We start from the raw sequence: 25,625 nt of genomic DNA, 5'->3' as shown, positions 1-25,625 counted from the left end.
GTGGCCTTGAACATTACACAGTTGGCATTTGCCAAGATACGGACGAAAACTGCGTTGTTGTTGTTGTTGTTGCCCACTGAAGTTAGGTTGCCACGGCTGTTGAGTGTTTGTGTTGTTGTTGTTGTAGCTGGACCGTTGGTGATTGTTGTTATTACGAGAGAAGTTGTTGTTGCTGAAGCGTTGTTGATTGTTGTTGTTGCGACTAGTAGCTACATTGGCTGTCACTGGCGCTTGTAGAGAGGCAGCTTTGGCAAGGAGTTTTGCTTCATGATTGCGGAGACGTTCGTGAACATACGCAATGGATGGTGAGACATCCTTACTTGCAACTTGATCAACGATCGGACGGTATTCTTCGGGTAGACCATCAAGGATGTGTTCAATCTTGTCATCATGAGGGACTGGTGCTTCCAAACTAGCAAGAGTATCAAAACGGGTTGTGAAAGTGTTAAGATACTCATCAATAGTGCTGCTGCCTTTGGTAATGAACTTGAGGCTATCTTTCAATTGTCTGACATGGCCACGACTTGGTTTGCCATAGATCTCTGCGAGAGTGCTCCATATTTCAGAAGCCAAGGTTGTTTGTGTGAGTGTGGACTGGACACTTAAGGAGATCGAGCCAAGCAAGGCACTGTATAGCAGCTGATCTTGACGTTGCCACAGTGAAAAGGCTGGATTTGGAGAGGTGACGCCATTGGTTGTGAGTGTCACCGGTGGTGCTTCCGTCGGGTCTTCAAGATGGCCAACAAGGCCATAGCCAGCGACAAGAGCTCTCACTTGCAGCTTCCACATGAGGTAGTTAGTGTGAGACAACTTGGTAACGTTCATCATGTTAACATGAAGGAGTTGTTGGTTATTGACTGGAATGGCATCGGCCACTTGTGGTTGGGGAGAGACGCCAGTGCTGGAAGACATGACTGCGTGTGAGGAGAAAAGAAAAGTTTTTTTTTTTTTTTTTTTTGTGTTTAGGTATTTAGGATCGAGACGGCTCTGATACCATGTATGATGAGAAGCTTGATTGTATTGATAGGTTAATTACAAGTATATATAGTAAGATACAATGAGCCTAGCTAGGAATTACTAAAAGACATAAAAGACCTTAATTACAATGTTACACATTCTCTACAAGAGCCTTCGATCATATACCATAAGACCAGAATGAACAGTTAAGCATTCGCACCCAAGGGAAACACACACGATCCAAACATTATGAAAAAATTTCTTTTCTTTCCTTGATCCTACAATTAACATTTTTAATAAAAACAGAGTCAAATGTAATGATGATATAAGAAGCCATCATGAAGAAGTGAATCTAATGAGTTGTTCGTTGTAATTATTAATCGTTTTTTTTAAATGTTTAAAGATTCCAATTCCACTAAACACAAGGCCACACAACACAAACACAACACATATGCATAATGATAGTTGGTAAGTGGTAGTCTTCTTATTAGACTTTTCAACTTCTTTTTTTTTATAATATTTTTTTTTTTTTTTTTTTTCCTTTAGAAACTTACCTTCATTAAAAAAAGTCAAAAGCATGGAGAGATTACAATTCATTGTCTCATAAACGAGAAGACACCTACAACAAAAAAGAAACATTTCAATGCTAAAAGCCAAGAAAGCTACTGGAATACAAGAAACCAAGTAGCCAAAACAGAGATTGCAGGAGGAATAATTCGCTGAGCACGTGCCAGAGGATGTAGATGACATCTGAGGAGAGTCTTGATTTCCTTGATTAGAACCGAAGGAGGACGAGAGGTGTTGTTGTGAAGTCTGGAGTTGCGCTCTTTCCATATCGTGTACATCGAGAGGTGTTTTTATAGTAATTTGTTATCTCGTGAAAGTGGAACGCACAATTCAAAAGTATATTTCCTTTTATTAAACCAACAATCTTAAGTGCAATGTTTATTTTTTATTTAATTCTTTGATTTGCTGAGATACGTACAGTTTTTGGTCATTATGTAGTTCACATGACTAATATGACTGCATTTTGCAAAATTATATGAAGTTAGAAGACATAATTACTCAAAAATCAAAGTGAATCATACAAGATAAGTTATAGAAGTTTAAAATATGCACTTCACAAATAAAACGATAAAGCTAGGAGACCTTAACAATCTTAATATATGATCCTATACAAAAAAATGGCAAAATAATTGCTAATACAACTATAAAAAAACATACGTTTTCTAAATAATTAATATTATATTTCTCATCTTTTTGTTTTAATGCATCCAATGGTTATGAGTTGTTGTGCCCTATAGTAATACGTTTCCATGATTACGATAAAACATTATAATTTTTGACCAATAAAAATATAAACACAATCAATTATTTAAGCAAGCTTTACAGACTTCTATACTATACTTTTAAAACTGTCATCGTGCCAAAGGAGCAGTAAATAAGCAAATAAATTATGCATTTGACCGGATTAACGTAATTAATAAAAAGTTAGCTTCTGACTAAAAAATAAACTAGTGGAATAAAATAAATTAATGCTTGAGTTTGTTTATTCAAATAGACAGCATAGTTTTTTTGATCTCATTTGTTAATTCCCAATATACAACTTCAAACTGATCAACTGTCGTTTTGACGCTATGCAGCGTCTCGTGCTGCACCACAATTAATTATATTCACTTTTTTCTAAACCTAATTAAATAATTTGATTTGTTTTCATGACTTATATGAGTAATAGTAATATTTTTTTATAGAAAAATTATTTAAAATTAGAAAAAACAAAACAAAGTACAGAGTAGGTCGGTTTCTATATAGATTAAAATTTGTATGAATAACATAAACTCGCCTTTGCTTGAAATAGAAGTTTTGAGTCCAATAAATTTTTGTATGCACATTAATTAGGCTAGCATGTAACATTCAACGAGTGTTTAGAAAATGTTAATTAGCTGTCTAGAAAATGTTAGCTGTCTTTTTCATACCTTTTCGTTGATTGATGATAACTTCATACTACTAGAAAAGAGTATATAGAATTCAAATCGATATATCTTTTTTCACACAAAAACAAAACTTACCTATTAAACACTATTTGTCTCGTGTTTCACTGAACTGTTAGAAGTATTGTATTACCAACTGTCTTTATCGATCTGCCTAACTCAACAAGTATTTGTGCAAATGTTATCTTGATTTAACAAGATTTACCAAGATGAACAAGACAAAATCATCGAGCATTAGTCATATAATTTATAAAGACAAGTAAGACAGACAACAGAAGCAAATTAGCACTTGCCAATAGAATAATACTAAGAGAGAAGAGACGCGACTTCTCGGAGCAGATTGAGGCCAACGAACCATTTTGTGCGTCCATGTGCTCCTCCGCTTCACATGTGTGCGTCGTAATCTTATATTTCCCAATTCCTTATTTAATCAATTACTTATGCTTTCTCTTATGTTTTTTGGACTTTATATATCTTACAACACTAGCTACCATTAGGTACTACTAATCTCATTAAACTCTTATCCTCGTTAGTTAATTAATTTGTTTAATCCAAATCATTGTAGTCCAATGATTTCCTTAAGATTTTAGCTCCACTATCACACTAGATCATATTGAATTGATTTGTTTCCCTTACAACCGCAGACTCTTAACTAGAAAATCCCAAGGTAAACGATAGAAGTGGAATGACACTGAATAAAACATTTGATCACGTTTCATTCTAACTAGAATCATTTCCAAGTTCAAATAAAAAAAACAGAAGCTAGATGACAAGGATATCAAAAACGATTTATTCAAAACTAAAGTGTAACGTTTTTTTTTGGGTTGTTGTTGTCAAGTCCAAGTAAAGAACATCAAATCCTGTATCAATGGAATAATAATGCATTCCATGAATACAACGAAGTCCCAAAACGAGAGAAACCATAGTTTTTGCCACGTTTAGTGAAAGATGAAGAATCGAACCTTGGTCATGTCAATGTGTCGGGGATAGTGGAGACCATGACGAGCCATTTGGCAATAAAAATGAATTATTTCTTCTTCTTGTTTTGGAAGGTATTGTTTGTTTTTGTTTTTGGAGTAAGAGAATGGGGGAGAAGAGTCAAATGTGGCCATTTGGATAGTTGAGGAGTCTTTGTAATCAATCAATGGCCACATGTTGTTCTTTCTTCTCCTTTCACAGATTCTAAGGGTCAAAAGCTCTCTCCCTATAGGCCCCCCCTCGGCCCCTGTCTCCCCTTATAATTTAACTATATAAACTGCATTTCTTGGAACTTTGTCTCTTTACTTAACTCTTAGTTATTGTGTATTCTCTTTCTATGTATGTTTAGTTTTAGAGCTGTATATAAACTTTTGCATTTTAGTATAGTATGTTTTAAGGTTATTTTTTTTCAATTTAAATACAGTAAATAGTATAGGCCTATTTGATAGTATGAAAGAAATCAAGAATCATGTCCCCTTGATAGACCATGTTTGGTGGACTACAACACGTGTTTCTTCACACTTGCTGTAAAAAACAAAAACATATTCTCCTTTTCTTGAAAATTTTGATAAGCTTATCAAAATTTAAACAGTAAAATTTACACTCCCAAAATATTCGAAATCATAGTATCATTTCTATCTTTAAATCTCCATGCATCATTAGATTTGGACAAAAAAGTTAAGAGCATATTAGAATAACAAAAAAAAAATAAAAATTCTATACAATTAAAAATTCTTATAAGTACTTTGATACTTTGTTTTTGTGGATGCTCACCTTTACGAAATTAATAAAATTATAAGAAGTATCATTATTATTGGAATATTAGAAATAATAAAGTTAAGATTCTACGAAATTGTTTAACAATATAATGCAGGACAAATCTTTAGACAGATGTCTTGCAAATCATTGTGTTTATGTTTCAATCATGACATAGTAGTACCTTCATGATTTGATTAAATCACACTTTATTAATACGTATAAAAAATCATGGGATTTTACTAAAAGGCTCTTATTAAAATCTCAATCAACAAGTAAACATTACCACAACATACAGAGAGACTGACTACACGGTTTTCGTTCTAAAAAGAATGATCCTTTCTTTGTTATATACATAAGAACCGAGCCAAGTGGCTACATAGACTTATGGTCCAAGCTAGACCTTGTGAACAACAATGCTGAACCATTCACACACCTAAGTACAAGTAACCTACTGTCTATATAAGTCCCACACACTAGCTTAGAAAGATCAAACATTTCCTGCGGTATCTGGTTTCTAACTTCTCCTATCACAGTCTCAGGCGATTCTATACGATCATTCATGTTCATTGTTACTTCAATCTCTCCAGAGACTAGTTTTGCTACAGGAAGACTCGACGGGAACTCTTTAAAGGGCACTACTTTTTTCCATTTCTCGGTTTCAAGCTTCTCAGCTAAACCTTCTTCTGCATCTGGTTCGCCCATTGAGAACTTACCAATGTTCTTTTTTTCTTCTTTGAGATAAAGTCTCTTTCCGGCTACTAGTCTGAACTGGGAGATTGTTTGTAATTTCCCGGTGGCGCCGCTTTTGTTGTGTGGCCAGTCTTTGCTGGTTATGGCAGTGAAGCCAATATCAGAGGCAAAGGAAAGTGACATGTTGCTTGCTTTTGAAGCTTGGGCTATTGTTAAATGAACACTGCCTATTAAGGCTCGTGTAGAGGGCTGACGCAGAGTTAGACCTATGTGCCTTCCGGTTGAGTATAACAGACGCCATCTTCCCGGTAAAAGCTCCAACCAACACTGTGTTTAAACAAGAGATTAAACCACATTTTTTCACTAAATATAACACATTAAAGGTGTAATACATCAAAGCGTAAGGATCATGAGAGTTGTAATTCATACGTTTGGTTTTGGATAAGGATTTAGCATCTCCATTAGTCCAATGAAGTGAGCAAGTCTTTGGCGCTGCAAAAGATTTGTTTCTTTAGTTAGGAGACTGGGAATAAAGGTTCGAACTTATTAAACCAACAGCAAAATATCTCATATATACCTGAGGCATGCGATAAATGTATTCTTCTGAAATCTTTACAGCGGTTGACCCAAGACCCCATCTGATGATATCCATTGATGGGGAAACGCGCCATCTTGGTCCACATAGAAAGGGATGCTTAAGCGCATCCAAGCAACTGCACCAAACACCAACAGATTATTTCAATGTAACTTCTTAGTTCTTACCCCAGTTAACGTCTCTATAAATTGGTAATATTATCGTGCACTTATATTCTGTTACCTTATTCTTTTAGAGGGTCTGGTTGCAATTAAAGAAGATAAAAGGTGCCAACCTGCTCCCCAGTTTCGATCAAGTATCTGACAGCAAATATAGGGCGATGATAAGTAACTGTTTTATATCAAGACAAGTGAAAGAGCTAGCAATTATACTGAGAAGTGCAAGATAGCACATAGCTCTGAGTACTTACTTGAATTCCTGTATTTCCAGATTCCGAGTTTGGATTGAGTATCGTCACAAAGAATTCCCGTAGCGAGGAAGGATCATTCCCCTAAATATACATTTAGAAGAATATATGAACGAACAACATAAGTTTGTAACATCAAACTCATCCATTGATAATTACATCGAACCTACTCTGTAGTCCAGTAAAATACCTTTGCCAGGAAAGACTTCAATTTCGCAAAGACTAATGGATCCATCAGTTCTTGAAGTACCATTTTTGCCATCATGAATCCAACACATCTATGACCATACAAAGGAAATGAAAAATTAGGCTTAGTAATGTAAACAAACAGAATTACAATTAGCATCTCATCTCAAAATACCTCATGTCAAATGCTATCATCATTTGTCTTCTGTCCATGGTACTGTAAGCGCTGCTAGAACTTGCACCATCCCCGTAAAAGTCAGCAGCATTTCCCAGAATCCCGACCTATAAATAAGAAAAAGAAAATTTCAAATTAATTGAAAGATACAAAACATTATGCAATAAGTTAGCCTAATAATCAAACTTCACCACTGAAAGTATATATATACTAACCTTGATATGTCTATCCACAGGGCTGATATGTACATTTTCCAGCCTCAGTTCTGTGTGAGCAAGACCATGACTATGCAAGTAATTTACCTTTAAATTAAAGACCACCAAAAAACATGTTAAGAAAATCATGAAAAAAAGAATGAAGTACTATGCTTTCTTGAAGGAGACAATACATACTCCGATTAAAATATCTCTCATTAGTATACGGATTAGTCTTAATTGCCTTGAAACTGCAGGCCCTCCAGTTGTATCATCCCCCACCCTTCTGAAGGATTCTTCATCTAATGCAAGAGTAGCTTCTAATGTTGGAAGCCAATCAGACTGTTGAAGCCAGTGTCTAATCGAGAAACTTCCATGGCACTACAAGAAGAGATAAAGATTAATGAATGGTAGAAACCAATATCTAAACAGTATATCTGCGTCATTTTAAGGTACTTACCCCATGTACGAGGGTAAATGAGTAGGGATCATCACTCAAGGTATTGGAGATATAACCGTGAACTTGCATTGAGTAAGAATGGTACAGAAGCCTACGACGAACTAGCTTTTTCAATACCTGCAAGTAGTAAAATCTGGTTACCATCCTGAAGAGATTGCAATAAGCAACAAAAGAAACCGAAAAGTAGGACGAACTTCAATGGCTCTTCTTCCCCTTTTTTGAGCTCGAGTGGTATTCAATTTCCGAAGGACAACTCCTTGGTTAAACAAAGGGCTGTGAAATTGAAGCACCACAGATGAAGCCCTGAAATAATCATCTTGTAATCTTGAAATACATTTGAAGTAGATACTGACCTATCTGGAACCTGAACTATAGCTTCAAAGACAAGCTCATCCGCCTGCAAAAAAGGAAGTAAAGTCAATCAGATAAACAGAGACAAATCATAAACCAACATAGAAAACATAGACTTGGTTAAATACCCTGCCGCCATGACCAATGCTAACACGATCAAGAATCTTAAAATCAGACCACATGAACTGCTTCACATGTGCTGATCCATCTTCCACAGAAACGGAAGGACTATTCTGAACATCCTCGTCTATCTCCTCCACATCAGACGACAAAGGTTTTAGTGAAGATGAACAATGAAACTTGACAGGCTTTGCAGAAAACGAACTTGTGGGCTGCCATAGACTACTATTTCGTTTCAAACCAATGCTGGAGTTACGCAATACTTGCAAATTCGGTAGATTTGGAGTCGAGCAAACACCACAGAGTGCCATCCAACAAAAACCCTCTACATATAAATTCAAAAGTACTCAACTTTAATCAAACCCATTACATATATAACCAAAAAACACAGCTAGTTTGACATTACTATTATAGGAAACTCAATTCACCAACACTAAAATCCAACTAATCAAGAAATTCAATATCTTTACACAAGAAACCAGTGGTAAAATGGAGATTACGTGAACATCTTGATTCTTCAAACAATCATTGGTCAATCATTTACACACGAAATGAAAAGCTTACCGATCAAACAGAGAGAGAGAGAGAGAGAGAGAGAGAGAAAGGGATCTGGAGAGACGAAGGAAGAAGGCAACTTCACATTCAAAAATTTGGTCTTTCTTAATTAGACGAAAATTGTATATAAGGACAAAGTGGCTCGTGAGAGTTGCGTGATGAAGTACGCCTGAGGCATCGCGCCTCGAGGTCGACCCACGTCTACCTCCGCCTCTTCCTTTCTCCTTCAAAAATATCTCTCACCCCCAAAAAAACAAAAACTCTTTGGGCCTTCTTAACTCACATCCTCCTTAATGGGCCTTTATTGGACTCTTGTTCTTAGTCACTTGACGGGGGAGCAAGAAATAGCCGAAACCATAAACCGTACTTCTCAATGGGCCTTTAGTGGGCTTAATGAGCTCCAGCTGTATCCAGTTTTTTGAATCGTGTGACGTGGCACTAGCGAGAAATAACCGAAGGACGCACTACTTTTTACCAAAAAACCGGACGAAGAAAGCAAAATTCGATCTGATAACCCAGTGGCATAAAAACGTAAATAACACCCACGATCAGAGGCTAATATAGCCATTAACAAAATTTATCCCTTTAGTCTTCCCCTTGTCTGAAAAAAAAAAAATACAGTTTCTCGTTTTCAACATTGAAAGGGCATTAAGCCTCGCCTCTCTCTCTCTCTCTATCTCTATCTCCTCCTCTATATATCTCCCGCTCCGTGGTGCTTTCGTAAATTTCTCCAATTAAATCTCGCCGGCGGCGGCGATCAACCAAATCGGAGTCTTGTATTTTTTTTGTATTATATACGGTGTAAGATCAAATCAAAATCAAAAGTCTCATAAAAACCTCCGTCTGGTGTTTTTTTTTATATATCTAGGGTTTGAAATCGATTTTTGGGGGGTTTTGTTTCTGAGATTTGTGAGGGAAGATGCCGAGGAGTACGAGGCATAAATCGAGTAAGCATAAGGATGCGGCGAAGGAGTATTCGGATTCGGAGAAAGAGTCGAGTTTGAAGGAGAAGAAGAGTAAAGATGAGAGTGCTAGTGTTAGGGTTTCAAAGGAGTCTGGTTCTGGTGATAAGCGTAAAGAGTATTATGATTCGGTTAATGGTGAGTATTATGAGGAGTATACTTCTTCTTCGTCCAAGCGTAGGAAAGGGAAGAGTGGTGATAGTGGTAGTGATAGGTGGAATGGGAAAGATGATGACAAAGGTGAGTCTTCGAAGAAGACTAAGGCGTCTAGTGAGAAGAGTAGGAGGAGAGATGAAGGGGATGGGGAGGAGACGAAGAAGAGTAGTGGTAAAAGTGATGGCAAGCATAGAGAGTCTAGTAGAAGGGAGAGTAAAGAGTCTGACAAGGAGAGGGATCGGGATAAGGATAGGAAGTATAAAGAAGGGAAAAATGACAAGTTTTATGATGGTGATGATCATCATAAATCTAAGGGTGCTTCTGATAAGCCTGGTAAGATATCTTGACCTGATTCAAATGTTTTGATTCGTAGGAACCTTGAAAATGATCACATTGCCTTTAGTAGTGTTGTTTCGAAAGATTGTTCTTTTGGTTTAATTGACTTGAGTTCTTATCTATGAAGTTGTTTTTGAGACTTGTTATTCTATGCCAAACATGTTTCTGGTTGCCCATTGTTGGATTTGGAAATGAAGTATAAAGCTTACTGGAAGACGAATGTAGATGCCTTCTCCTAAGAATTGGGATCTAGCATCTTTGTATTTATAAGTGTAGACTTTTGAAGTAGTTTTTGTCATTGACATTTTCAGTATTTTTACACGTTGCTTCTATTCTGCTGCCATTTTCCAAGATAAATGGAGTTAGTAGCCGCTTTACTTGCTATTATATTAGAGTTCGAGGCTGCATTTAACTGGTAAAATATATGTTAATTTGATAACTTCTCGTAGGTATATTTGGTAAAGATGTCTCAATTATTTATTGGATAGTTTAGAAAGCTGCAAAATAGTTTTTGCATTGGGTTTGCTAATCACTTTCTTTTCTTTTGGATTCAGAATCAAAAGCTCAGGATCATGCAAGGAGTCCTGGTACCGAAAATTATACTGAGAAGCGATCAAGGCGTAAGAGGGATGATCATGGTACTGGAGACAAGCATCAAGATAACAGTGATGATGTTGGTGATAGGCTAGATGATTACATTAAAGATGGAAAGCAGAAAGGAGAGAAAAGAGATAAACATCGGGAAGACAAGGAAGAGGACATCAAACAGAAAGGTGACAAGCAGAGAGATGAACGACCTACTAAAGAACACCCTAAGTCTGATGAAAAGCTCCTCCGAGATGATAGTAAAAAAAAATCTAAATTGCAGGATAATGACCATGGTCATGAACCTGACAGTGAACTTGATGGCTATCATGACCGTGAACGCAATCGAGACTATGAGAGAGAAAGTGATCGATCTGAACGGGACCGTGACCGAGTTCGGGATCGGGATCGTGATCGTGACTACGAGCGAGAAAGGGACCGTGATAGGGATCGGGAACGTGATCGCGATCGTCGGGATTATGAGCATGATCGTTACCATGAACGAGATTGGGACCGTGATAGGAGTAGAGATCGGGACAGGGATCATGACAGGGACAGGACCCATGACAGAGAAAAAGACCGGAGTCGTGACTACTATCATGATGGAAAACGGAGTAAAAGTGACCGTGAAAGGGATAATGATCGTGATGTGTCGCGTCTAGATGATCAAAGTGGTCGGTATAAGGATAGGAGGGAAGGTAGGAGGTCTCCAGATTATCAGGATTATCAGGATGTGACCTTGGGCTCTAGAAGTAGCAGAGCAGAGGCTGATGGTGATATGATTAGATCAGAGCGTCAACTTTCCAGTTCGGTGGTTCAAGAAGAAAATGGGTATGATTTGTCTATTCCATTGTTGTGATTGGTGCTTTGTGTACTTGGAAACGTTCTGCGTGCTATCTTTGGAATTTTAATGTTTTGATTTGTGGACTTGTTTCTCTAATGGAGATTTGGGCTACTGTTTGAATTACAGATTTTAAAGTGTATGGTTAGTTTTTGAAGAAGATTGAAATTTGAGATTTTGATCAAAACTTTTGTTATGGTGAAACAGGAATGTGTCGGATCAGATAACCAAAGGTGGTTCTTCCAGGGAGGCGGCTGAACTGTCTGGTGGATCAGAGAGAGGTATAAGACATAAAGTTTCTGAGAAAACAGCAAAGATGGAAGATGGTGTTTTGGGCGAGTTCCCCGGTGAAAGGTCCTCTGCTGCAAAAGCTTCACCCCGAACAATGGTTGACAGATCTCCCTCTGCGACTAGTCTTGACCGGAGATACAATAATCGGGGTGGTGGAAGACGGAGTCTTGAGGTTGAAGAAACAGGTCATAGGAACAACAGCAGGGATTTTTCAGCAACTGAGGAGGAAAGGCATCTGGTAGATGAGGCGTCACAGGGAGAATTATCGTTTAACAACAAAGCCAACCAGAATAATTCTTCTTTCCCTCCACGACCCGAGTCTAGGAGTGGCATTAGTAGTCCTAGAGTGGGCCCTCGAGAAGAAGACAACAGGATCAACACCGGTGGGCGTTATAAGAGAGGCGTAGATGCGATGATAGGAAGAGGGCAAGGTAATATGTGGAGAGGTGTCCCAAGCTGGCCATCTCCTCTTCCAAATGGATATATTCCATTTCAACATGTTCCACCTCATGGTGGTTTCCAAACTATGATGCCACAATTCCCATCTCCATCTATCTTTGGGGTGAGGCCTTCGATGGAAATGAACCATCAGGGAATCCAATACCATATACCTGATGCTGAGAGGTTCTCTAGCCACATGCGTCCGCTCGGGTGGCAGAATATGATGGATGCCTCAGGTGCTTCTCACATGCATGGTTATTTTGGGGATATGAGTAACAGTGTTTTCAGGGATGAATCTAACATGTATGGAGGATCTGAGTGGGACCATAACAGGCGAATGCAAGGCCGGGGCTGGGAATCTGGTGCAGATGAATGGAAAAATCGAAATGGAGATGCGAGCTTGGAAGTCTCATCAATGTCTGTTAAAGATGATAACTCTGCTCAGGTTGCTGATGATGAGTCGCTTGGCGGTCAAACAAGCCACTCTGATAATAACAGGGCAAAAAGCGTTGAAGCTGGGTCAAATCTAACATCTCCAGCAAAAGAACTGCATGCAAATTCTCCTAAAGTGATGGCGGAAGTTGCAGCTGAAGATCTTGTTTCAGAAACAATTGATAACACTGAACGTTATTGCCGGCATTATCTCTCAAAGCTTGATATATCGGCAGGACTTGCTGACCCCGAGCTGCTTAAATGCATTAGCTTATTGATGGGTGAAGAACATGTAAGAATTGATGACGGAACTGCCGTGTTTGTAAATCTCAAGGTAAATTCTTTAATCCTGAGACTTAAGACATCAATCATTCTGTTTGTGTACAACTTTGTCAATTTTGTCTCATATCTCTATATCCTTTAAATGACAGGAAGGTGGGAAGAGAGTGTCCAAAAGCAACAGTACTTCGTTAATGGCTCTTTCACTGTTTCCATCTCAAAACAATACAGTATTTCAGGTAATGCCTAAGACAAGGAACTTTGGTAGTAGCTCCTGGCTATTCGAGACATATGGTGATACATTAATGTGATCTTCCCACTTGCAGATAGCTATGGACTTCTACAAGGAGCAAAGATTTGAAATAAAGGGTCTTCCAAATGTCAAAAATCATGAACCTCCTCAAGTCTCTCCATCATATTTGGCTAAAGTCGAAAACAATGATGATCTGAATGATGCAATCAAAGGAATTACTTCAATCGAGACACCAGATGTGAAAATTGCCGAGCTGTCTGATTCAGACACATCCCAAAATGAAGTGCAAAATGTGTCCTCACATGTTGGTACCAAAATGGAGATAGAAACACAAGACGCAGGATCTTCGTCTCCCAACCCAGAAAAGTCACCTGAGGCCCTGAAAGCTATGGTGTCAAATGACATTGAAGACAATGAGCAAGCTGTGGCTGCAGACCACATTGAAGTTGATGAGCAAGAGACAAAGCCAGATGATGGAGGTGGTGTAGACCAAACAATGGAGACAGCTCCTGAGCTTGATGGTGTCTCAGAAGGTGATCCAGTTACCTTGACAGTAGCTTCACCGGCTCTAGTGACTATGGACGTCGATGAGCGGAAAGATTTATCTGGAGATGAGAACATGGGAGAAGTAGAAGAGAAGAAGGAAGCTGGTGACGAGGATGGGGAAGGAGATGGAAGTGTAGTTGTTGGGGATGTATCTCCGAAGGTAACCGAACCATTAGTTCAAGTTCATGAATCTGATGAGTCAGTAATAAGTCGGATACATCATTCTCCTCAAAGTACACATTAAGACATTTCTATATTTCCATCTCATTCTGTTTTGTTTTCTTAATATCTTTTACTTCCAATGCAATTTTTTCTTCTCAAAATTCATTGCTTTATTTTCTTCTCATGTTCTTTTTGTGCCATCTTTACTCATTTCGTGCCGAAAGAAATAATAAAAGAAATAACATTAGAAAAACAAAATTGATTTGCAGTGTCTTTCTATTTTGCTATTTTGAGCTTTTGAGTACAAATTGAAACCCTAAATTCGAAAAGGTTTTGGAAATTAGCTATACATTAATGGCAAATTAGCTACAAACTTCTCTCTAGTCTCTACCTACAAAACAAATCCCTTGGAGCTTAGAAGAAGTGTCTTATTCATAAGTTTCATCAGCTTTGAGCTCTACAATCTTCCTATTCAGGTGTGGAGAGCAACAGGTTCCTGGGTTAGTTGTATGGAGGACAAAACAATGGCCTGGCTTCTTCTTCTTCTTATTTGTAAGAGCAGCTACATAAAACTCTCTAATTCATGAATTTTCTGCAGTTGGTGGACTTACATTGACAAGGCACTTTGAATTCATCTGGCTCATCTGGATCAAAAAGGTAATCATATCTGCAATAACACACAACCATGTCATATTCAATGAATCGAAGGGTGATTACTTTAATCGTGTTCAAGAGAGTGATGTGCATACGTTAACTCCTCGCCAGAGGCTACCGTGGTCTTGGCAATCAGAACAATACGACTTTCATCATCTCCTACACTCATGATCCTTGCATAGCAATTTGGCATACACTGCAGCAAACAACACACCAAAGTTTTCAGACTCAAGAACCTGTTTGTTGGTAAACAAACAAAAACACTCAATTTTATACACATGATGGATTGCTTACCGAATGGTTTATTAGTCGAGCTATATTCCCTTTTTCTGTAGCATCCACCACTACTTCCTCACTAATCTTAAACAGCTGCAACATATTTATAACAAAGCTAAAGTTTCAGAAATCCATTTTTACAACCAATGTTAAGACCGACTTACGCAAGGAAAAATTGGCTTCAACTCACATAGCAATCCTTGCCTTCCTTACGATATCTTGCTTCCCTTAAGTCTGCAATGATTCCTCTCACTTGTTCCCCCCGGTATTCAAGAACCTAAAAAAAGGGATTATATTTCAACATTCTTCAACATGACAGAGGAAAGGAAATTGATTCCCTTCTTTTTAGAAGTATGTTCAGATGGATCTGCCTACCATTTCTCCTTCTTGAATATTTCTTCTTGCGAAAAGGCCCCATCCATGTATACCAGATCGACCAAAGCAAACCCGATCCATTTCTGTCCTCTGTCACAAGACAAAACGATCGTAAGATATTAATACAACAAGATACAGCTACATATATAAAATCTCTTTCAGGGGATGCATACCTGCAAGTGGTGAAGCCGTTCCCTGAATGAGGAAAATGTTTTGGGTTCTTCTGCCACATGCTACACATTATATTTAACAAAAAGACTCAGTCCCAAATTTTTCCTGGTACATTATGTTAATTGGCACTACATAACGGATTTTTCTTACCCTGAATGTGTTCAGAGTTTGGATCGCTGCTGAAGGATGATATCGTGGTCCTCCTGTGTAGTGAGGAATACCCTCTTGTTTTTTCCTCTATAAATCACAAACAACCACATAATGGATCAGTCTACCAAACAGAAGGGTTTTTAACCAATGCATACAGAATTTTTGAAGATACAACAAAATACCTTCTTGCTATTAACCTTTCTTTTATATAGTCGACAACGAGCAGATGAAAATGGATCAATTGGAATGGTATCCTCTGCGGCGGACTCTTCAACTTCTTCTCTATTTGCTAAAATAAGCCTAGACCCCGTTTTCTTCTTGTTTTGAACAAGACTTTTTGCAGAAAAGACCCCTGAAGGCGTTTGTATAATTAACACAGTATCTGGATTCGGAGCCCTACACCAAAAACAGCAGAGAAAACAAAAATCATAACCCAAAATCAGATGGAAAGGATTTTGCAAACAAGGTACTGAGAGCATTTACCTGTGATAAGAACAATAGGACACCATCTTTGTTATCTGTCGACCATTTTTCTCCAAGCAGTGCAACTACAATCACAATGTGCAAATATTACCAAATAAAAAAAGTTATAATCTTAGAGATTGAACATAGTTCATAAACAAAATGTTGCAGCAATATGATTCTGTACTGGTCATGCGGGAGTCAGATAATAAAGAACTTCTTATGGAACAAGGAAAAGTCAGAAATATTATGGTTTACCTCCATTCTATACCCTGCTCGGGAAGCACACATCGCATGATAATATGTAGAGCACTTGCAGCACTGAGTGCATGAGCCATGTATTTGCTTGCATATTACACAAATCTGGAATTTATCAAAAACAGGAAAAGGTTTCCAGCTTTCTTTAGTTTTGCATATAGTGAAACAAGTATCCATGGGAACAAATATGAGATCTAGGAATCACGTATTCACCTTCACAAAATTACTTGATGGAATACTCAATATACCCAAAGCTGGTTCCATTTTTTCTTCACTTGCAAAACATACTTCAGGTTGAAACCAAGCACATGTCACGTGAACCCACAGTGTACCCACATCAGTTGGCTTCAATGCACCTCCTATTTATCAGTACACAGAAATAGGCAAGTTTAGTTGACAGACAACATTGTGAAATTCTCGATGAAACTAAAAGTTTGGAGGGGAATACATGGCCAAATAAGCTCTTTAAGTAATATGCACAGGTGCCATCAGGAACAGTAAAATAAGATAAGACCATGTTAAATATGCTTTCACCAAATAAGAAACGCAAAATGGAAAGACATGCCTTTTACAGGACAAAGGCAACACTCTCGTTTGATCTCAGGTGTCTCGCAGGCTTTGCAGACCCATGATGTGAAGTCGCGAACATTTCTCGTCCCATAGCATTCCTGATGAACTGCTATTTGACATCTGAAGAGAAAAAGGAACAGCAGACAAAAAAATATTCAATGATACCGGAATAATTCATCACAAATCAGATATTTTTCCCGCAAATATAAAAAGAAATAATTTTGTTAATAATAACAGCAACGAACTTCAATTTTACAAGAGATGCAAGTCGATCCAAAGATAGAAGATATTGGAAACGTCAGATCAAGCATGCTCAAAGTTTACGATATGCACAAAATAATGCTTTTCAATCAAAGTCTATGATTTGTCGGAAAACTTTAGAGAAACAACACATTTTAGAACAGCACCTGTTGCAGATAATGATCTTGTTGTAGTCCCAATCTTCAACCCATCTGCAAACTGCACATCGCTCCGTTGTCCACTTAACGTTGACCGGCTCATACTTTTCTGCCAATAGTGAACGAAAGTAACAAACCAAGATAAGCAGCTTATAACGCAGAAGAAACTTTTGGATAGGTTCTGAGATTCGAAATTGCTTAATACCTTTAAGAAAGGAAAGCAACCTCTGCTTTTTCTGCTTTATAGAAGGTCGTTTAGGAGGTTTTACTGCAGTAGCATTTGCGTGGAACTCTGCTAATTTCATCATCTGCAGTATGAAGGAATATGGCATTCAATATTTTTGTAATTGATTGGAAAAACATAAAAGAAAGACATCATATCATATATCCCTAAAGAGAAACAAAGAAAATATGAACAAACCCATTCTTCTAGAGGCAGCTTGGAGCTTTTCACTTTGACACTAGTCCTCCAGTTTTTTGCTTTTGAACCAGTATGCCTTTCCCATTCACTAAGTGCTTTCCTTTCAGGCCCACAAGATCCACATTTACATACGACTCTGTAAATAAACCAAATGGAGTAAGATTTCTCTATAACTATTTCAACAAAGATACCTAAAACACTGATAAGTTAGAGTTTAATAGGCAGTAAAAATATAAACAATGTGAAATAGAGATAAAATAGTGACGGCTTACAAATGAAGGCTTGGAAAATATATGCCTTCAACTCCACAACATACGACGATAACCTTATCAGGAAGCACCATCGGGGCATTGTTTTTGCCAAGTCTATACCAGATAATTTTCAAATTTATAATTTGGTGTTCGCAGTTCAATTGATATTAAGAATTAACAATAACAGATGGAGGGAAAGAAAATCTACTTGGATTTTGAGTCTTGCTTTTCTGAATCTGATAGCTCAAAGTTAAATTTTGTTCTGCATGTGGGACAGTAGTAATCTGTTTCCCCCATATCCTTCAGAATTAACAAATGAAATTGATCTTAATACATGAAAGTAACTGGGAATGATAAACCTTGACAACGATCAACATATCCATGTACCTTAAAATGCTTGCGTGATATTTGATCGCACGCTGAGTGAATCCATACTTTACACCCATCACAACGCACCTGAATCACCATATTTAATCAAACAGTAAAATTACAGAAAACATTAGGTGATTCTACACTACAAATATAACATAAATTTGTATGTTTTATTACCCAGCTCTGACTATCCAAATGGTTCCATATCTTCTTGCATATCCCACAAACCTGTTTTGGTTTTGTCAGCTGCAAGGATAGTTAGTTTTGAGTTCATGGAACTGAAACTGAACAAGGAGCATAGCAAAAAAATTACATACCCTTGAACAAGATTTACACAATAACTGATCTCCGGGAATCAGAGCTTTCATTTTCTCTGCCGTCTTAAACGAAAGGACCATTTTACATCCTACACAGGCTCTTGGATTTCTGTATTTCTTCAACATGTTCTGCAATTATATAAAACTCAATCTCTATGACTATTTAGGAATAAACAATTAATGATCAAAAAGGAAACCCAAGTAAAGAAAACCTTGCCTGGTTTGGAGAAACATGATCAAGATATTGGCTCGAGCCTGCAGCTTCTTCAATCCATTTGTAGACAGAATCATCAAAAGTCGGGTTACCTGCGGCCATGTGAATATCTTGCATCAGTTTCTCTGTGAATCCTTGGTCAGCCAAAAGAGCTTCTTCAAGTGCCTTCTGGAAATCCCCAGGGTTGCATCCACGCAGTTCAGACTGTTCTTGAAACCTAAATAACAACTAAACTATCAAGCAAAACATCGCACATATAAAAAACAACGAATTTCGTATTCATAAGATTCAACGGCGACCCACCTGTCTACATAATCCACAAAAGGGAAAATCATCCCCCTTCTCACCCATGCATAATCCTGCTTACATGATCAAGTTAACAACAGTTAAAACTCTGACAAACAACTTTTAAAATCATATAGGAAGACAATATAATATATACATACCCTTTCATTCTCTGTCCCAGAGTGACCAAAGAACATGACACAGGCTGCATCAGGTATACAAGAACGCAAAACAAGCTCAGGTGCTTGTGTCATTGGATCAATAATAATAGCCGGCCAAAACGGCTCATTTCTCCCAGATTTACCCCAAACCAAATCACCAGAATAAAAATCCTCTGGACCATAAACACCTTCTTTCTTAGGACGAGTCTCATCTTCAATATAGCGTTGCTCCTGAAGAGAAGCAAGTGAAGTCCTCGAACTCATCATATGCTTTTTCATGTCAAAGCTGTTTTTACTATATCTAACAATCTCCTCATCATCTGTCTCTTCTTCAGACAATGCAGTGGCATACTTATAGTTCCTAGGAGTGAATTTAGCCTCATGTTGCTTTATCTTCAAACTATGATTATTACTACTAGCTTTGACTTTCTCCTTCCTGCATGCTGCTTCTTCAATCTCTTCCTCGCGTTCTTCGCCACTACTTTTACTATCTTTCCTCCAATTCTCGATAACCGAATCATTGAACCGTGAAGGAAGCACCTGAACTCTTCCTCTAGATGTCCTCACAACCGGTGGCCGAGAAACTTCAACCACCCTTTCCCTCCCACGGTGGCTAGAATCAGAAACTATCCTCTTTGACTTTAACTCCTCCTCAACCTCAACCTCAACCTCAGCTTGAGGAGAACATGAAACCTCCTTACACCAACTATTCTTCCCAATGAGTTTACCCGGAACAATCCCAGCACCAATCTCCCCAAGAAGATTCAGAGGGTAATAGTAATCACGACCACGACCACCATTGAAGTTGACCTTTCTCTTCTTCTTCTTCCGAGCTCTATCATCTTCCTCAGTCACCGAGCTGCATCGTTTCAAACTCGGCATTCGAGTTTTCAATTTCCGTTTGATTATCATATCTTCTGATTCGAGTTTACCAAATCACTGCATCACAGATGATTCCTCCAACCCAACTTAATAAAAATGAAACCTTTCTTTTTTCAAATCCCACAAACCCTAAACTTTCCCTAAATTCCTGAAAAAGTTCATGCCTTTGAACGAAAAACCAGATAATCCTCCGTTGGGTTTGACCCACTTATCAAAGATCGTAGTAAAGTAGCTGAATTGTATAAGAAAGTTCGTTTCTTTTTGTAAAAAAAATTAAGAACAGAACAACAGAGAGAGATACAGAGAGATCTGTTCCAAAGAAAAAAAAATCCAAACTTTTTCTTCTTCTCTCTCTGTTTTAAGTTATAAGAAGAACCCAGAATCAAAACAAAAGGATTTGAGTACTTTTGTTTTTGATTTGGATAAGGAAAAAACGAAATGCTGAATTTTGTTTAACTCAAAGACGAAAGCTTTTGTCTTTTTTTTTTTGCTTCGGTGAGAAAATTTTAGAGAGAGAGACGGAGAGAAGACGACGACGAAGAGAGAAGAGAGATGAGAAAAATAAAAAAGATTGGTTTTTTTTTTTTGTTTTTTGGGTTATCGGACGTGTGTGTTGCTGTGTGCATATTACCGGCGAATGATGTAAATATGCTAACTTGCGCTTTGATCCTTTCTCCTCTTCCTTGCTTGTTTCATGTCTTCTGGTTTTTTTTTTTTAACAGAGTTTAGACATATTCTCTTCATGTTTTCAGTTTATTAATTTGTTTCTTTCTTTCGATTTTCGAAATAGAACTATGTTTGTTTCGTCTGTGTGTTTGATGTTTTTTATTTGTATGAAATAAGCTCCAAGAACCATGGAACTGGAAACTGGAAGTTATACTTTGGTTCGATTACGACACAGTACACGCGACGCAAGCTCTTTTGTGTTTTGTTTGGTCATTCATTCATAAACTCTTTTTATTTATTGTTTCATCTCATGAACTCAACTTTTTTTTTTGGTAGGCTCAGTTTTCTCATTATTTAACTTTACTTTTCTCAGTGTTTTTTTTTAATAGAGCGTTAGATCGAATTCGTGATTAAAAATATTAAGAAGATACAGTTTAATCGATTCATACAAAGTAAAAAAGGATGAGTAGTTTGAAAACACCAAAAGTATGCTTTTTCAAAAAAAAAAAAAATGGTGAAATTGATGTGTCATGTGTTCGTTCACTGCATTTTGTTATGTTGTAGTACTAGGTAAAGTAAAAGCACTTAAAACAGTTTACACCCAACAATATTTGCCAAAAGTAGTTATTGAACAAGAAACATGTGCAACTTGTTATTAAAACAAGAATAACATTTTCTATTATTAAATTTGGTTGTTCCAACGCATGATAGAATTTGATCTTGCATATATACATGAACGATGTTACTCTCTTTTGTAAAATTGACATAATTGGTGTTTTACAAATGTTTTTACCGGGTGTTAAGTTAAGGAAGTTAATTAAGGATCCTTTCACCCGAGAGTGTAGTGTTTGTCATTGCTATTTGCTCCACACCTTCCATTCTTCCAAGCTGATGAAAGTTCCTTCTTATTAACATTCATCCGCGATACCACGGCTAGGCTTATTGTTCCCGTGAGGCAGCATTCTTCGAGGATTCATCCGCGAAAGGACTGGATTGGTTTCTCCAAGGAAAAAGGTCTAAAAATTGGTTTGATCTTGGGGGATATGTGTGCATTCGTTTTAATGGTTGGCCACATAGAAAGAGAATGCATATGATTACAGGGGAACCAGTAGTTACATGACATGACGTTTCAGCATTCGAATATATAACTTGTTGCAGTGCTTACAAGCAAAGACACATCAAACACCTTTTTTTTTTATATCACATGATCTAAATAGATTATATCTACATATCTCTCACAACCAGTACATTACTTCTTTTAACTACACAATAATACATAACTTTTTCTTAGCTACAATTTCTTTCCTTAAAGCTTATTCAGAGAAACCCCCTTTATATACACATACAACAAACTAATTTGGATGCTTATAAAGATTTTAAAAGTTTATACATAGAGATATATTTAACAAAACTAGTTTCTAATGAGATGAGCTTTATCTCTTTTATTCCACAAGTTTCTTCCTTCTGCTCTGTCTCCACCTTTTCTTTGAGCCCTTTTTTTCTTGAACCATTCTATTTCCTTTCCTCTGTTTTCGCAAACCTTCCTCGGACTCTCGGTTGGCTATCTGCAAGAGCTTTCCTGCAAGCATACTGAAACCAAACCAAACCAAACAACATAATGAGAATTGAGTGCCTAAAATACTGATACTCGAATCATTTAGAGGATCTTGAAGTGTTTTTTGTTTGTAATACCTTGATTTTACGCCCGAAATTGCGCCTGCTCTTCTTGTTCCTGTATCGAGAAAGCTTCTCACGGCGATCCTCTGATGTACAGTTCACAATAATCCTATCCAGTGGAGATTGAACAAGACCTGTCCCCAGTTTCTGCTCATCAAACAAAAACAAACAAAATATACTCAAATCAACAACAATTCATCTTCATCTCAAGAGTTTAAAAGGACACAACTCTGTTTCAAACTAAGTGATACAATTCAGAATTGTTCAAAACTTTGTTTCAACTCAGTTTTTAATGTTTGTGTTTCTAATTTTTTGGGATAGTCGAACCTGTATGTCGCCTTCACTAAAGGCTCTTCGCATCCCATAACCAAAATCGAAATCAGGGAAGTTCTGAATCATTACAGTCTCTTGCTGTGCATGTGACCAGTCCATAGAGCTCAAATTCCCGGAGCTAACGCTCTTCTGCAAATCCTGGTTCTCATCGATATTCGTCACCACAGAGATGTTCTTGATGTCTAAAACATCAGAGAAAGGAGACTCCATAGCTGATTTCATCAAGAGATCTTGCTCACATTCATAAAAAGCTTTGTCAAGAAGCTGTTGACCACTCTCCAAAGAACCAAGATCAAGATCAGGAAGCTCACAAAGCCCTTGTGAAGTGTCTTCACCGCAAGAGATCATAGTCAAAGCAGCAGAGAGTGGATCAACCGCTAAGAGTGGCTCTTCAAGAATTGGATCAGGAGCTTTGAAAAGATCACCTTCTTCTCCAATATCATAGTCAGATATGTTTGATGACTCAACAAAAGTGTTGTTCTGCAACAAAAAAGATATCACAATCATAAGTAACATCGAATCAAAGACAGAACATAGTTCGAGACATTGAGACAGTGAAACATAAATCTTTTTTTGTTGAGTGGATTCGTTCAAAAAAGCGTGTAATGGAAAAAGAGATTCTTGTATTTTCTTTAGTGGAGATATTGTAAGCAAAGTGCCAATGAAATAGAACTCAAAAAACAAAACTTTCTAGTTTCTAGAGTAATTAAATTCAGAAACAGAAACAAGTCTTGAAGAACACGGAATCTCATGTGAAGAATAAAAGAGCAAATTCCAATTACCAAAATCAAAACCCACAAATAAAAAAAGAGACTTTCTTTGGTTTTCCCGAGAAAACTCCTTTTTCTCTTTTCTCAATGGAAAATAAAAAAGAAAATTTTGGCTTCTAGCAGCAGAAAAAAAGATTCCGTTTTTATTCCTTTACAGAGTTTTTTAAGAAAAACAAAAAACCTAATTTTTCATTTTTTTTTCTTAGTTAACTTTCTCAGCAGCCAAAAACACAACTTGGGTCAGGTCAGCGGAACCAAAATATCTCATCAAGTGGCCACAAATGTTTCACCAATAAAAAAAAGAAGCTTATGAGCTACTAAACACTTCAACACCACGAAAACAAATCAGTTCACACTTTCAGTTTTAACCCCAAGAAAAGACAGAAAAAAAGAAGATTAATTACATCATCACAAGACAAAAACAGAACCTATCAGAATCTTTAATGGAGTTGTAAAATCAAGAAATCTCAAATTTTTTAAAACCCCCATCTCAAGAAAAAGATCTGTGTTCTATCTAATGCAGTGAGTGAGTTAGATAAAGAGTGAATGGGAAAAAGCATCAAGATTCAAACCATATCATCGGAGAGTTTGTAAGATTTGAAGAGGTCTTCGAATTGTTGAATATCTGTGGAACAATTTTGCATGTAACGGAGCATTAAACCAGAATCTTGATACATTTTGAGTTCTTGGTCGTCTTTGGGAGAGAAGTAATTTGGAACTAAGAAATGGGTTTTTGATGAGGAGAAGAAGAGGAGCAAACATAAGAAAGCAAGAAACAGAGGCCAAGTTGGGAATTTGAGAGGAAACCTTGAGGGGAAAAAGTTTGGTACTTAGCTCCTCTTGCCTTTTTATGAAAGAGAGATAAAGAGAGAGAGAGGCTTATTACAGTTTTTTGGTTTATTGGGAGATACTGTGGACACGAATAGAGTGAAAAAGGCCCATAAGGCCATTACTATTATATTTAATCAATAATAAAACAATTCTTTTGTTTTTTGGAACAAAATAGTAAAATATACTTCCAACATAATAATTAAAACAAAAAAATATATATATAAAGGAAGAAAAAGGTGTCCAAGTGCATAGAAATGTCTTTTTGTTTGTGTAATTAAATTATTAAATTATTTATCTTTACATATATATATTTATATATATGTTACACCGACTAGGGTTTAAGCATTGATATTTTTTTGGTAAAAAGGGTTTTATTTATTTTTTGGTAAAGAGGGTTTTTTTTTTTTTGGTAAAGAGGCTTTTAGCATAGTGGTTTAATTTGTGCTCATATCGTAAATTTATATTATCGATGAATTTCAAATTATATTATAGAGAAAATATATACAATGTTAAGAATCCATCTAAACACAATAAAAAATCATTCATGCGTTTTAATTTTGACTAAATTGGTTATAATATCAGTATGCTAAAACTGTTACATTTGTAAGCGTTATTTTTTTTATAACTGTTACATATTTATATAGCTAAAAATGGTATAATAATGATGTAAAAACAATTATATGAAAGCCAGATTATTGTCTAATATTTATCTTTTAAATTTGGTCATTACTTGTGGTAACCTTTATGCGATCTTTTCATCAAGAATAATACTTTACTAGTTTTTGGCATTGTATTTTTTTTAGTTGCTTATAACCATTTGTTCACATATAATAGAAATCACTTTTTATCATGAAATTTTGAAGGTGTTTCTAGATAACATTTGTATCCAAAGTTTTTGATATTTGAATCTGATTTTTTGAGCTCTGATTTATTTATATTAAGAAAGTAAAAATTATGTAAGCATGCAATTAGAAACAGGTGCATGACGACTTGCAAGAGAGGAAAAATCCATTAAGTGTGTCTTTGTCTCTATATATATTTTTTATCACATGTCTTTTTTATATTTATATATTCCAATGTTCATTTTGTTTGTTTTCAATCATATGGTTCCTTTTTCATTTTATCAAAAAAAAAAAAAACACTGTTACAACTGTACTTTGATTCTAACACGCGCTTACGTATTTTCTTGCCAACAACAACATCAACTTTTCAAGTTTAAAGAATTTTATTGAAAGGAAATAAGATTTTTTAAAATTGTCAACAACAAAAAAAATGTCTTAAATTAAACTTTTATCTAGGATTGAAAAAAAAATTATTTAGTAAAAAAAATCAACTAATATGAATTTTAGATCATATTATCCATAATTAATTTATAGCGTATGCGGCTTATCTCCTAAATCCGTTATTATGTAAGTTTAATTTCAAAAATT

At 36.6% G+C, this 25,625-nt stretch overlaps 4 protein-coding genes across 4 annotated transcripts; 1 reads left to right on the top strand and 3 right to left on the bottom strand.

The window, feature by feature from the left end:
- Window positions 1-4,919: 4,919 nt before the first annotated feature.
- Window positions 4,920-8,623, bottom strand: LOC17876169 (probable plastid-lipid-associated protein 14, chloroplastic). Its single transcript, XM_006279524.2, has 14 exons — window positions 8,427-8,623; window positions 7,871-8,187; window positions 7,745-7,788; window positions 7,586-7,664; window positions 7,392-7,508; window positions 7,130-7,312; window positions 6,953-7,039; window positions 6,738-6,844; window positions 6,567-6,654; window positions 6,380-6,460; window positions 6,193-6,269; window positions 5,953-6,088; window positions 5,805-5,867; window positions 4,920-5,702 (listed from the first exon to the last, which is right to left on the bottom strand). Exons 2-14 carry the CDS (start codon window positions 8,171-8,173, stop codon window positions 5,058-5,060), a joined length of 2,010 nt encoding a protein of 669 aa, XP_006279586.1. The 5' UTR covers window positions 8,174-8,187; window positions 8,427-8,623; the 3' UTR covers window positions 4,920-5,057.
- Window positions 8,624-9,050: 427 nt separating this feature from the next.
- LOC17875838 lies at window positions 9,051-13,841 on the top strand. Its single transcript, XM_023787556.1, has 5 exons — window positions 9,051-9,868; window positions 10,426-11,287; window positions 11,505-12,795; window positions 12,893-12,979; window positions 13,067-13,841. The coding sequence occupies exons 1-5, from the start codon at window positions 9,337-9,339 to the stop codon at window positions 13,781-13,783; spliced, it is 3,489 nt and encodes a 1,162-aa protein (XP_023643324.1). The 5' UTR covers window positions 9,051-9,336; the 3' UTR covers window positions 13,784-13,841.
- Window positions 13,842-13,945: 104 nt separating this feature from the next.
- On the bottom strand, window positions 13,946-20,420 carry LOC17876568 (histone-lysine N-methyltransferase ATX5). Its single transcript, XM_023787559.1, has 23 exons — window positions 19,037-20,420; window positions 18,894-18,949; window positions 18,594-18,807; window positions 18,377-18,505; window positions 18,237-18,305; window positions 18,075-18,143; window positions 17,896-17,987; window positions 17,709-17,801; window positions 17,437-17,572; window positions 17,221-17,323; window positions 17,025-17,124; window positions 16,613-16,737; window positions 16,261-16,406; window positions 16,048-16,152; window positions 15,811-15,875; window positions 15,510-15,723; window positions 15,328-15,414; window positions 15,180-15,239; window positions 15,007-15,096; window positions 14,822-14,908; window positions 14,650-14,724; window positions 14,451-14,551; window positions 13,946-14,368 (listed from the first exon to the last, which is right to left on the bottom strand). The coding sequence occupies exons 1-23, from the start codon at window positions 19,946-19,948 to the stop codon at window positions 14,278-14,280; spliced, it is 3,219 nt and encodes a 1,072-aa protein (XP_023643327.1). The 5' UTR covers window positions 19,949-20,420; the 3' UTR covers window positions 13,946-14,277.
- A 1,336-nt stretch (window positions 20,421-21,756) lies between these two features.
- On the bottom strand, window positions 21,757-24,225 carry LOC17874683 (zinc finger protein CONSTANS-LIKE 14). The gene is made up of 4 exons (XM_006280896.2): window positions 23,937-24,225; window positions 22,589-23,074; window positions 22,277-22,408; window positions 21,757-22,174 (listed from the first exon to the last, which is right to left on the bottom strand). The coding sequence occupies exons 1-4, from the start codon at window positions 24,039-24,041 to the stop codon at window positions 22,097-22,099; spliced, it is 801 nt and encodes a 266-aa protein (XP_006280958.1). The 5' UTR covers window positions 24,042-24,225; the 3' UTR covers window positions 21,757-22,096.
- Window positions 24,226-25,625: the final 1,400 nt, after the last annotated feature.

Source organism: Capsella rubella, unplaced genomic scaffold (assembly GCF_000375325.1).
Source record: "Capsella rubella cultivar Monte Gargano unplaced genomic scaffold, Caprub1_0 scaffold_8, whole genome shotgun sequence".
NCBI classification, from domain to species: domain Eukaryota; kingdom Viridiplantae; phylum Streptophyta; class Magnoliopsida; order Brassicales; family Brassicaceae; genus Capsella; species Capsella rubella.
Note: the sequence above shows the minus strand (reverse complement) of the source record. Positions and strands in the feature narration are given on the sequence as shown.

What these genes read in the sequence shown, in the direction of transcription:
- LOC17876169 (XM_006279524.2), bottom strand. Translation starts at nt 8,173, where the DNA reads ATGGCACTCTGTGGTGTTTGCTCGACTCCAAATCTACCGAATTTGCAA. An exon ending in CTGTGGATAGACATATCAAG is followed by an intron (nt 6,845 to 6,952) that starts GTTAGTATATAT and finishes TCTTATTTATAG; the next exon opens with GTCGGGATTCTGGGAAATGC. An exon ending in ATGATAGCATTTGACATGAG is followed by an intron (nt 6,655 to 6,737) that starts GTATTTTGAGAT and finishes GTATGGTCATAG; the next exon opens with ATGTGTTGGATTCATGATGG.
- LOC17876568 (XM_023787559.1), bottom strand. Translation starts at nt 19,948, where the DNA reads ATGATAATCAAACGGAAATTGAAAACTCGAATGCCGAGTTTGAAACGA. An exon ending in ATTTGGATAGTCAGAGCTGG is followed by an intron (nt 18,144 to 18,236) that starts GTAATAAAACAT and finishes ATGGTGATTCAG; the next exon opens with GTGCGTTGTGATGGGTGTAA. An exon ending in AAACTCTGAACACATTCAGG is followed by an intron (nt 15,240 to 15,327) that starts GTAAGAAAAATC and finishes TATAATGTGTAG; the next exon opens with CATGTGGCAGAAGAACCCAA.
- LOC17875838 (XM_023787556.1), top strand. Translation starts at nt 9,337, where the DNA reads ATGCCGAGGAGTACGAGGCATAAATCGAGTAAGCATAAGGATGCGGCG. An exon ending in GTGGTTCAAGAAGAAAATGG is followed by an intron (nt 11,288 to 11,504) that starts GTATGATTTGTC and finishes ATGGTGAAACAG; the next exon opens with GAATGTGTCGGATCAGATAA. An exon ending in AAAACAATACAGTATTTCAG is followed by an intron (nt 12,980 to 13,066) that starts GTAATGCCTAAG and finishes TCCCACTTGCAG; the next exon opens with ATAGCTATGGACTTCTACAA.
- LOC17874683 (XM_006280896.2), bottom strand. Translation starts at nt 24,041, where the DNA reads ATGTATCAAGATTCTGGTTTAATGCTCCGTTACATGCAAAATTGTTCC. An exon ending in TTAGTGAAGGCGACATACAG is followed by an intron (nt 22,409 to 22,588) that starts GTTCGACTATCC and finishes TTTGATGAGCAG; the next exon opens with AAACTGGGGACAGGTCTTGT. An exon ending in ATTTCGGGCGTAAAATCAAG is followed by an intron (nt 22,175 to 22,276) that starts GTATTACAAACA and finishes GTTTGGTTTCAG; the next exon opens with TATGCTTGCAGGAAAGCTCT.